Source organism: Papilio machaon, chromosome 9 (assembly GCF_912999745.1).
Source record: "Papilio machaon chromosome 9, ilPapMach1.1, whole genome shotgun sequence".
NCBI lineage: Eukaryota > Metazoa > Arthropoda > Insecta > Lepidoptera > Papilionidae > Papilio > Papilio machaon.
The window spans coordinates 7868177-7880692 of record NC_059994.1 but is presented as its reverse complement, the minus strand read 5'-3'; the positions used below and the strand labels follow the sequence as shown (position 1 = coordinate 7880692).

General features: G+C 32.9%; 1 protein-coding gene across 1 annotated transcript; it reads left to right on the top strand.

Moving 5' to 3' along the window:
* The first annotated feature begins 6803 nt into the window (after window positions 1–6803).
* LOC106711816 (synaptic vesicle 2-related protein) lies at window positions 6804–12130 on the top strand. The gene is made up of 11 exons (XM_045679494.1): window positions 6804–6922; window positions 6998–7159; window positions 7288–7450; window positions 7541–7662; window positions 7882–8102; window positions 8672–8823; window positions 9162–9270; window positions 9542–9726; window positions 10005–10103; window positions 11500–11627; window positions 12037–12130. The coding sequence occupies exons 1-11, from the start codon at window positions 6829–6831 to the stop codon at window positions 12093–12095; spliced, it is 1494 nt and encodes a 497-aa protein (XP_045535450.1). The 5' UTR covers window positions 6804–6828; the 3' UTR covers window positions 12096–12130.
* Window positions 12131–12516: the final 386 nt, after the last annotated feature.

Here is a 12516-nt window from a genome sequence, read left to right as displayed (position 1 = left end):
GCTCAGATATTAAGCGGGTTGGTTTAGGTATTAAATTAAATTTGTAAAGTTAGATTGAATTCGTTATAAACAGATATTATAGGTATGATAATAAAACCACATTGTATTTTAATAATGCAAAATTTTCTTGATAAGAGCCATTCTTCATTACATTTATTAGTATTTAGTATTAAGCAAAAAAATATAGAAACTTATTAAGTCATTTGAAACTGAGAACCACGATCCCCAACCTGAAAAAAACATAACTTTCTATCTTGTGGGAGCATCCACAGTGCATAAGGAAATTTAAAAAATATGGAAAAACTGCCATAAAACTGAAAGAATAAAAAAGAAAAGGAAAAATAAAAAAAAATAGGAATTCTATTTTTAAATTACGAACTTACAACTTTCGAGAATTGTATGCGATAAAAAAAGTGACCAAAAAGACCTTATACTTGCTCTTTTCCCTAAAGGTCGTTGAAGTACTATTTTATATCTTAGCGCTTCCACTCCTCTATAAGCATGTTATAATAAATTCCAGCGTACGTATACGTAACATTAGATATGTTATATCTATTATTGTTGTTATATCTATATGATAACACCGCGTACAGTAGTGTTGTAGACGTAGTGTATGTTGAAACAGTCAGTTGACACAAGTATAAACTGGCCGGGGGGTCGATACGAGCGACTGTTTGCACCGCTTTTATTGTTCTAGGCTTTCTGCACACAACTCAAACAAAGATATTGTTCTGCGGGAAAATTGTTACGAGACAATTTGTTTTTTTGTTCTGACATGCATTTGTACTTCGTAGTGTTTTTTGTCTTTGACATTGTTTTCAAATCATCCTTTAAAATAGGCTACTGCGCGGTAAATTATTTTGTCAAGTATCGCCTAGTGATTGTGTCAGTTATTGCAAATGTTATAAGTCTTGTAAATGTGACATTTTAGAGTGTAAAGATGATGCTATTATTTATATAACTTTTCGTTTTTTTTTAGGACTAAGTTACTGACTGAATGACTATAAAAAACCGTAATGGTCACGCTAATAACTTGTAAAAGCTTTCGTCTTCTTATGTCTCTTTGTTTTTTTTATAAATTATACATATATTGAGCGTCGATGGCTCAGGGATTAAGCACTTGACTTGGAATCTGCAGGTCCTGGGTTCGAATCCCGCCATGTACCAATGTGTTTTTCGATTTTCGATTTACATATGTACATTTATCCGACGTTCTTACGGTGAAGGAAAACATCGTGATGCAACCTGCACATATCTGAGAAGAAATTAAATGATATGTGTGAAGTCAACCAACCCGCACTTGGCCAGCGTGGTTGACTATGGTCTAGTCACCCCTAACTTGGGGTAGGCTCCGAGGCAGTGGGGATGTATAGTAAGCTGATGATGATGAAAATGATACATATATTACAATTTAGTTATGTTTTCGTTTTACAACAGAAGTAAACCATCACTGAAAAATATAAGGTGAACATTCTGTAATTCTATCCAAACATAGTCGCCACACGTCCGACCTTCTCATACTAAGATATAGCGTTCATTAACTTTATTTTTTATTAATTTTACAACGATAATTTGAAGCGTAGTTTATCTGAATCTTATCAAAAACCACACACTGCTTGTAATAACAAATTTCGTATCAACATGTTGATTTATTTGGTTTACAATATTAACTTTCTCTATAAATGTTTTTTTTTATTGTACGCGGGGGCTTTATTACATGATATCAATAATATTAAAGCAATAAAAATGCCACAAAGCTTATCGCTTAATTAGATTAGGATATCTTAATGAGGTTGTATTTAAAAAAAATCTTTGGAAAAAATAAAGATATTTGTGTTGAGGTATTGCGTTAGTACATACTAAACTAGAACCAGTCATAGAATAATTTTTCAAACTTCAATGACATTTTAAAGAATAGAAATTCATAGTTGAAGAATAGCATTTAAAATAGTAAATTAAATTTAAAAGTAACCTATCAGAAGTCATATTTTATTAATAATTAATATTATTGTTTCTTTTCTTGATAATATTGCGATTAGAGTTGCCAGTTTTAGTTTGTATGGTGGGCCTCGGGATTAACATCGATGTCTTTGGGTTAGAGTGTACCAGTGGACAATGTGAAATTTCTTTTTTTTATACTTAAGCAGCCAATGGTTGCTAGTTACTAAGTCATTCCACGTTTTGTCTGATGAGTGCAGGAGGTCAAATTTTAGTCATCTTTCCTTGCCCACTCTTTTCTAAATAGAAATTGATGGGAAGGGAAAGTAGATTCTTTTGGAGATGGGATGCATAGGGGACATATCCTTTTTCTGAGCGTATCCTCCTCCATCGAATAAAGGTAGGCATCGCAACTGCAATTGCGGATGTCTATAGGCAGCCGTCACTTAGCTATTTTATACTATATAAAAAGTCTTATTGCTAAGGTAACTTATAAGTATTAATAGACACTAAATACTACGGCTGTCTATAGGAATTTAAAGTTAGTAGTCGACTGTAATTTGAATACAAGAGTAATCACGAAACTTGCACTGGACGGTCGTCATATAAATCAATCAATCACACACACACACGCACTCATACACACACACACACACAAATCACGCCTGTAACCCATTTCGGGAGACGGAACGTAACTGATGACAAGCCGCGTCGCCGTCTTTCCCAATCAATCAATGATAATGAAATGGTTAAGTCTTCTCTTTTTTAAATGATGGATTGATTTTGTCTATTGCACAACAATTAATTACGTATATACGTTTTATCTATTACATGACCAAGTAACAATATAGGTAATCAACCAGAAATTTTTAAATTTAATCAATAATCCTATGAAATCTATTATCAAGTCCAATTTTTTATCATTCATGTGATAATACATGGGACCGTATACAAATCACGTGTCCTTTAAACACCAGATCTGTATATTCCATTAGATAGGCTATAAGCTGTGTTATTCTGTGCCTATTTGTCTAAAATTGCGACATTTTGTCACTGATACCGTCATATCAGTCGTACTACTGAAATCTGGACTGAAGAAAAGAGGTTTCCGTCGAAGCTAGCTAGTGCAACAAAATATATGATTCTCTAACTCTATAACTGTTAACTAATAACTTTTTGTATAGCTGTTTCAGTAGTGTAAACTAAGAGTTACGAGTAAACATCAATATGTAATTAAATATTAACTTACCGGGTTTCCCAGTACGGAAGTAAATTATATTTGTTCTATAAACATACAACAATAGTATTTCAATGGATCCATTCTATTTGTTAGACAACAGTCGTTAAACAAACGTTTGATTTATAAATAATTATATCTATATACTAGCGACCCGCCCCGGCTTCGCACGGGTGCAATGCAAAATATACCTACTACAGAATGTCCTTATACACAGCGTTCACATTAGAAACCTTTAAATTTATCAGTGTTTCTCTACTATATTATGCATTTATTATACATACAAACCTTCCTTAAGAATCACTCTATCTATTAAAAAAAACCGCGTCAAAATCCGTTGCGTAGTTTTAAAGATGTATTGATTGATATAAAAGAAAGTGGTGTTAGTTACACTATTTATAACTCAAGATCGGTCGAACTGATTTAGCTGAAAATTGGTGGGCAGGTAGCTTAGAACCAGGAAACGGACATAGGATAATTTTTACCCCGTTTTCTATTTTTTTATTCCGCGCGGACGGAGTCGCGGGTAAAAGCTAGTTAATTATAAATGTGTTTGACTCCAACAGTTGTTCCTCTGATAGTATTAATTACTTTCTCACAGAAATTATATTCTATTGCAGTGGTCTGTTTGTGAAGTATTAGATAATTTGAGTTGACCGAATGCTCGCAATTACGATTCTGAGCCTAATCTTATATTATACTTTTATAACTAGCGGTTGTTCGCGACTGCGTTAACGTGTAATTAAACAACGAGTCTAAGTTAGTCCCGTACACACCTAACAATCAAAATCTCATCAAAATCGCTCCGCTCCGGAGATTAACTGGAACACATTTAAAAAATTACTTTTTTTTAGTTATAAAGAATTCAAATTCATCATGTTCATGATTTTTTTTAAATTAAGTACACTAATTATAAATGTTAAATAAAGACAACCCAATTTTATTAATGGTATAGATTTTTTTCGTCGATGAAGAGTAAAAAGCGGATCATTATTTGTGTTTGTTTAGACCAGTGTTTCCCAACCTTTTTGCATCCATGTCCCATTTTTCAGGATGAACATGACTATTGCCCTCTTATAAATTTTGTTTAGAAATAAATTTCTCTCGAGGCCTAAATTTACAATGTTAGAGAAATAATTAAATACTACATTTGACTGACTATGTTAATTTCATATAAAATTTTTAAACAAGAAAACACATGAATAGTTTAAATGCAACGGATTTTTGTCTTAAAACGTTTTTATGTACTTTTTAGCACTGGCTATCATTGTAAGGATGTAGCTTTATGTTTTTAAATCTCCGAATTGCCCCCCTCTAAATTCAAATGTACCCCAAGTGGGGCGTACGCCCCGTAAACACTGGTTTAGACAATTTCTAAAAAAGAAGGATTCATGAACTTATTTCTTAAACTTATAAATCATATCTTACAAGTACTAAGTGCGAATTAGAATATTATAAATGCCAATGTTTAGATGGATGGAAGGATATTTGTCAGAAGGTATCACCAGAATGGATCAACGGATCTTGATAAAATGTGGAATAGATGTAGAACATAGTCTGGAAGAACACATAGGCTACTAATTAAGTTTTTTTTCGACTGTTTTTAATTTGTTTTCAAACCCCGCGGACGGAGTTGCGGTTGACAGCTCATCTGTGATAAATAAAAATGTGTATGGATGGATGGATTCAAGCATATCTTAATTCTAACGTGTATAATTATAGTGTAGTTCGCATGAAGCAACCATAGCAACCTTTAAGTTGCGCATTTGATATTGCACATCGCAGATCGAACAGATCCCTTCCGTGCATTCTAATTATCTAATAAAAAACGCCTGTTATGAATGAAAAGCAAACTTGCGCCACAAGTTGTTAATATTAAAAGAAGGACTTGTGCCAATGATTTCTTTTTTATCAGATGGTAAAATATAAATATACCGCACCTTTTGCTCTTTTAACTTTTATAATGTTAAAGTCTTCTTATATATATTTTTTTAAAAAATTAATCATTATTCCGACTGTAAAAAACGACACGTATTTTTATTACTTCTTGGAAGCCACGAACGAATATTATCTTATAAGCTGTAATTCCATTTGATGGATAAAAAAAATGTTCTCAGTAAAAATAACTTAACGAAAGTTTAAAAAGAAGAAACACTGGGCATTTTTTCTATATAAGCTGGCGAATTGCAAGACACAGGTAATGTGTATTATTGGGTTGTTCGGAAAGTCATTTCGTTTTTTTATTTCTATTTCCTATGTTTATTTCTATGTTTAATAATGCCTATATCAACTTTAACGAACCTACCAGGATGTGGTGCATCTTCGTCAATAATACACGAATCCTAAGTCAAGCAAAAAACGAAATAACTTTCCGAACGACCTATTAAAATCTGCAATGATAAAGTCCATACTTGTGTAGGACAAAATGTTCCGTCCTTTATCGTGAAAGTTGATATTTCTGTCACAGAGTAAAATTATATTGATAACAATAATAAAAATTGATAACAATTGAACTTTAGTGCTATTATCGACTATAATAATTTGTATGTACCTTATCTTAGCTGTGTTCTGTATACAGAGTAAGTACATAGTGAGGCGCAAAGATTGCGTTTGTTATAGAATTAACATACGATGTTCAATGACCATGTAAATCATTAATTAGATAAAATACATTGGAAAGTGCGAGTAGGATACAATCGTTTTGATGCCGTATCCGATTTATTGGTTTTGTTCATTATTTTCTTGTCATCCCACTCGCATGGCCCGGCGTACAAGGTTTATAAACCTTAAAGTTTTTATTTAATTTTTTAACGATTTAATTAAATAGATTTGTTATGATAATAGTTATGTTTATTTTGTTAAAGGAAGATTTAAAACCAATTGCGTCTCGACTCTCTCGTTATGCCTTTGAAATTTGAATTCAGTAGCAATTTTTATAATCTGAATGGATTTAAACAAATTAAAATGTACACGTCTATTACGTATGTGTGAGTAAAGATGTATGAAAATGTATGAAAATATTTGTTGTATGATCGGAAAGCTATGGAAAGATTTGATGTTAGTACAATGATCGCTATACAAAGAAAATATAAGCTTTCCCAAGTTTAATTTAAATGTTAACTCAGTTTTAAGGATCTCTGAAAGTTTACGTGTTAAAGTTAAGAATGAATCGTCAATAAATGTTCACAAGACAATTAACCGAATAATTATTATTGTAAATAAACAATATCTTCAGAGCAAATTGTAATGTAAACAAATCATATCTTATTTTTAGTTCGAATAGAGAGTTATTGTGCGCGCACGGAGACGAGGGCCTTTTGTGTACTTCAACAAAGAGAGGAAAAGAAAGTGTTGGTGTTAAAAGTCAATGTTAGTCCCAATTTTTATTTGTTGGTTGTCGTAGTAATTTACTTATATATGTCCACAAAATAATCGCACTACATTAGCCAGTGTAGATAAAGATTGTAAAAAAATTAAAATTTTCTAAAAATTACAAAAAAATAAAATGACAAACAATTATCACCAGTTACGGTTTCAATATTATTAATAAGTTAATATTAAGGAGTTTTCTGAATATATAGTTTATATTTTTACAAAGATTCGAAGTGAATTTACCTAAGATAATATTTAATGCGCTCGCTACATTATATTATATGAACGGAGAAATGGACGCTACGAGAAGAGAATTGTCTTCGTATAAATTAAAGAAAATGGAAACAGATCTTGAAGATGCTTTAGAAGTAGCGGGTGAGTTCTACAATTAAATAATTAAAATATGTTTGAGGTAGATAATTATCAATAACCTGTTTTTTTTATTCGCAGGCATTGGAAAGTATCAATATTTACACAATACATTAATGGTGGTTATTTTAGCATCAGCCATGATAGAGATGATCGGATGTTCTTTTCTTTTACCTTCTGCGGCATGTGATTTGGACTTACCTAACAATTTGAGAGGAATTATGGCATCTATACCAAACATAGGTAAACATTAAGAGTATTTATTAACTAAGAACTACTTAACAAGTACTTTGTTGTTCAAAAAATACAATTTACTTACTCTGTGCTTGCCCAGTCGGTAGGAATAGTTAATTGCTATTAAAAATTTACAGGCGTTATTCTAACTGCTCCGCTGTGGGGCAGGGCGGCTGATAATCTGGGAAGGAGACCAATTCTGTTGCTGTCTACAATGTTTGCTGGTCTATTTGGGTTTATTGCATCTTTCATGCCTACATTATTAACGTTCGCGATATGTAAATTAGCCGGCTCCTTCTTGTAAGTCATACTAAAATTAATGATTTGTAAAATTGCTATTGTAATCAATATTTTTAATACATTTTACAAGTTTATTTTTTAAATGACTAGCTTATCATGCCCGACATCCCTGTGCTATGCGTACGCGGGGGAGATGATACCGAGGAAGAAAAGAGACGTGACTCTGCTCATTTTCAACGCCTTACTTATGCTGTCAGCATCTCTAACTCCAAGTATGTAATAAAATTCATCCTTTATAAACTAGATAGACAAAGATAGTATATATGTCATTCATTAAGTTAACTTGAGTTGAGCTAATTTAAGTCGTATGGGAGTTTTCTGAATACAACGTAAAAAATGAGCGAGCGGCCTGAAATCGCCAACGTCTTTAATTGAAGGCGTATAAATAACAAACCAAAAATGAGTAAATTAACAATAATGTTGTTTTATAGTTCTAGCTTGGACCGTGTTATCTAATGACTGGCTTGGCCTAAAGCCATGGCGACTTCTGACTATGGTGTACGCACTCCCGCTGTTCTTAGCTTCCCTGGTGGTGCCCTGGGCACAAGAGAGCCCCAAGTACCTCGTCACTAAGCACAAGTATGTCGAAGCTTTGGATGTGCTAAAGTATATTTATGCAGTTAACACTGGTTGTGACAAGGAATCTTTCTGTGTAAGTAATTGTGACTACATCATCATCATCATCATCATCAGCTCACTATACGTCCCCACTGAGGGGCTCGGAGCCAACCCCAAGTTAGGGGTGACTAGGCCATAGTCAACCACGCTGGCCAAGTGCGGGTTAAATAACAGGAGGATAAGTCGTGTGATTACATTTTTCCATGAGATTTGACTGTCGAAGTACAAAATTTTTATAACAGACAGACAGAGTTAACACTTTTTTGTACAGTTATTTTGATACCTCCTGAACGACTCAGCAGATCTTAATGAAATTTGGAACAGATGTAGAACATAGTCTGGAAGAACACATAAGTTACTTATTATTTTTTTTTTAATTCCGCGCAGACGGAGTCGTGGGTTACAGCCAGTAATCTATATTTATTATTTTAATGTTCTGAAAAACCATTCGAATTAATTTGACTTATAGTCTAAAGTATTCGTAGTGCAAAGAGCGTCCTCTAGCTCTATGGTATAGTACATAAATAGTGTCTCTGTGGTTATCTGAGTAGGTTACATATCTAATTTTATTCGAATTCACGAAAATTTCATCAATATTTGTAGGTCGCTACTTTGAAAAGATCAGTGGACGACAGCGGGAAGGAGATAGAAGTCGGAGTACAAAATAGAGGGAGCTCTCTACTGTCGCTGTTGCGTCCTCCACATCTACAATGGCTTGCATTGCTCGGTTTTCTTATGTTCGGCTTGCTATCTTTGTAAGTGCTTAAAAATCTTGATCGTCAGCCGTATGTCCTATACACATCGCCCACACGTGAAAACCTTGTAGGAAATAACTCGAAAATTTATTAGACGTTCTACATTTTTCGAAAAATGCTATTCCGATGTTGGAACCGGACAAAACTACAAGTACACTAGTTTTAATAATTCAACAGTTTTTAATATACAAATAATTAATGACGTAGGGATTTTAGAAACATTATTCTTCAAAGGTTTGAAGTAGGTGATGAAACATGATTTAAGATTTGTAACTTTATATACTAGTGTGAGAAAAGCTAAGAGAACAAAGGATAAATTAAATTAAATAATATTTCAGACTTAACGGCCTTTACCTGTTCACACCGGACACCATCAACAAGCTTATGAATCCATCAAACGCCGCGTACGGCACCATTTGTGAAGTTATTAATTTACATGTAAACACAGTATGTATAACCGCAGATTTTGTTATCAAAATATTCGTACTAAAACATTTTTACATCCCTTTTACATTACCTTGCAAAATAAGAGACAATAAAAAGTCTTTATCCACGTGTTTCGACAGTGTAAGTTCATCATTACAATAACAAGAGACTCCCGTCACCTAAATTCGTCAACGTATATTAATATTACTTTGCTTAATTTTTTTTTAAATTAAACCTTACCTCATTATTGAAAATATTTTTTATAAAGCTAATCTAATATTATCATCATCAGACCACCACCAAATGTAGCCCCAGTATATCCCGGGGCACTTTCGAGATCATGGTGTACGCGACCCTAGTGTACGGAGCATTAGTGCTAATGCTTAGCTTCACTCCTGTCTCCAAGAAGGCTCAGCTCGTGACTATGTTTCTGGTAGTTGGAGCTGCCTGCATTAATGCTGACTTGACTACCAATAGGTAATGTTAATGTTGTTTTTCTATAAATCCTTTCATTGTATGTTATTGGTCATTAATTGTAGGTTTAAAATTGTGCCTAAACTAAGTTTTGTGCCGTGGTTTCGAGAAAAAAACACAACAATTTTTATGGAAAATAAGGTTGTATTCATAAATATCCGAGATTTTAAATCGTATTTTCGATCTGTTTTATAATTTTTTACTGCCAAATCTTTGCAAAAACGGAAAGCAGGAAGTCTATGGTCATAGCTATTGTAGCAAGTTTTGTTTTGTTTCCTTAGATTGGTGGCTGGGCTATCAATGTCTGCGCTCCAGGTGACCGCGCTCGGTCTAGGCCCGCTTACCGCCTACGCTGTGCATCTCTTCCCGACCAATTTGAGGTATGAGAATCTGAACAAATAACTATGGTACAGTAATTATTAGAATACAGCAAGCATAGACGAAATAAAAAAGTATTTTAGATCTAAGACATAATATAAATAAAAGGCTTTTTTTATTAAAACTATGACAACAAATCATTTTTTATAGTAAATACTTAAGTTTTTAGACCTTATTATTCCGTTTTTAGCTAAATAAAGAGCCAACATCTTTCTTGCCGAAGGTTTTCAGTGACAAAGAAACTACATTAAAAATATCGATGATGTCGATATACTGTTTTTTTTAAATAAGTATATAGTTAATGTTTTTTTATTACAAAAATAGCGCTTTGCTCAAATGTTTACAATAAAATGTAACAAATTAAGAAAACATTATTAACAGGTGGAATATTTTTATAATTTTTCGTATGTCTTATTAAACAAAAGACGACATATGTAAACTTGTTTGTCATAACATAATGTTTACATTTAGTTATACTCGTAATATATCACATTTAATACAAAACAAATATAATATATGTTTACTAAATGTGGGAAAACCCTAGTAGCAGAGATGGTGACTGTAATCTTTGCGCAATAGACATTTCGACAGAACACGATAAGTGAAAATTTTGCATTGGTATAAATAAGATACAAAAAATCCTTTATTAAATAATATATACTTTTTTTACATAGTATCTTATCTATTTGTAAACGAACTGTCGCCCGCGACTCCGTCCGCGTGGAATAAAAAAAACATAAGCAGCTTATGTGTTCTACATCTGTGCCAAATTTCATCAAGATCCGTTGAGCCGTTTTGGAGATACTTTCAAACAAACATCCATCTAAACATTCGCATTTTTAATACGAGTATTCATAAGATCTATCTATATATATAAAAGATAGTCGTGTTAGTTACACTATTTTATAACTCAAGAACGGCTGAATCGATTTGACTGAAAATTGGTGGGCAGGTAGCTTAGAACCAGGAAACGGACATAGGATAATTTTTATTTACCCCGTTTTCTATTTTTTATTCCGCGCGGACGGAGTCGCGGGTAAAAGCTAGTTAATAATATATTCAACGCGTGGTGTCACAATGTCATCAATTCGACGGTATCTAAAAATCTAAATCAAGTAGAATTTTTTTATACTTATTACCTAGTGACCTAGTTTAAAATTAACAAATTTCAGTATTATCCTTGACATCGATCAGAGAGTTTGAGTAGGAATCTTTAACTTCAGGAATCCAATAAGGGTCTGAGACCCTCAGTGGAGACTTATGATCTGACGACCACTATAAAATTGAATACAAAATTCGACAGCCGATAACACGTTTTGAAGCAACAATTTATGCAAAGAGAGCTATTTATTTTGTGCGCATAACAAACTTTATGTCACTTTATGATATTTTTTATAGAGGTACGGCGGTAGGCGCAGTACTTATGTTCGGTCGCCTAGGTTCGGTGGTGGGCGCGAATGCTGCCGGCATCTTCCTTGCGCGATCCTGTACGGCTACCTTATATGGCTTCTCTGCCATGCTGTTCTGTAAGTTGCATGTTACTACATATGTACAATCGAACCAGGATAAGTGATAAACCTCTAGAATCGAGAGAAATATCTTGACCCCTTGGACTCTCCCGTATGCAGGTTCGACTGTACATTTATTCTGTTTCTGCGGCGTGGTCACGTTCGGTTCTATGAGATTCCATTATATAATATAAACACCTATACAAAATATTGACATTCCTCTCTTTTATTTTTTTGAAAAAATTCATTGACAGCATATTTTTACAATTTTTTTAAAATGCTTTATTTTTTTCTTTTCATTTCTTTTTCTTTATATTTAGTTTTTCACGAAGGGACATTTTTCAACACAAAATCTTTGTTTATTTTCGTCTCATTTTATAAATATTTTTCATATATATATAATAGAAATATTGTTTTTTTTTTTCAGTGTGTGCGGCTTTGAGCACATTTCTGCCTAAGGACAAACAGCAAAGAAACGACAGATAAAAAAGTTGAAAGCTTTACAAAAAAAAAAACTAATATAAGACATATATTTTTTATTATACAATAAATTTTGATTTTTAATTAAAATGTTTTCAATTCCAATTTCGCGCCATATTAATAGAATTATAAAACAACTCGACCGATTTAAATAATATTTAGTATAAAGATAGTCTTGATCTTGAAAAAGGACATAGGATACTGTAATACGAAAAAAAAATGATAAGGAATAGATGGGGGATGTAAATTTATATGGGAGTACCGTCATTTTTTTAAGATGCTACCCTAAGACAGTTTATCACGCGGACGACGTCGCGGGCACAACTAGTACTTCTATAATATATAAAATGTTTTATTTATTTAGATCGGAAAATTATGACATAAAAAAGCTATAAGGAAAAATAACTTCTCAACAACACCGTTACAG

What these genes read in the sequence shown, in the direction of transcription:
- LOC106711816 (XM_045679494.1), top strand. Translation starts at nt 6,829, where the DNA reads ATGAACGGAGAAATGGACGCTACGAGAAGAGAATTGTCTTCGTATAAA. An exon ending in AGATGCTTTAGAAGTAGCGG is followed by an intron (nt 6,923 to 6,997) that starts GTGAGTTCTACA and finishes TTTTATTCGCAG; the next exon opens with GCATTGGAAAGTATCAATAT. An exon ending in GTGACAAGGAATCTTTCTGT is followed by an intron (nt 8,103 to 8,671) that starts GTAAGTAATTGT and finishes CAATATTTGTAG; the next exon opens with GTCGCTACTTTGAAAAGATC.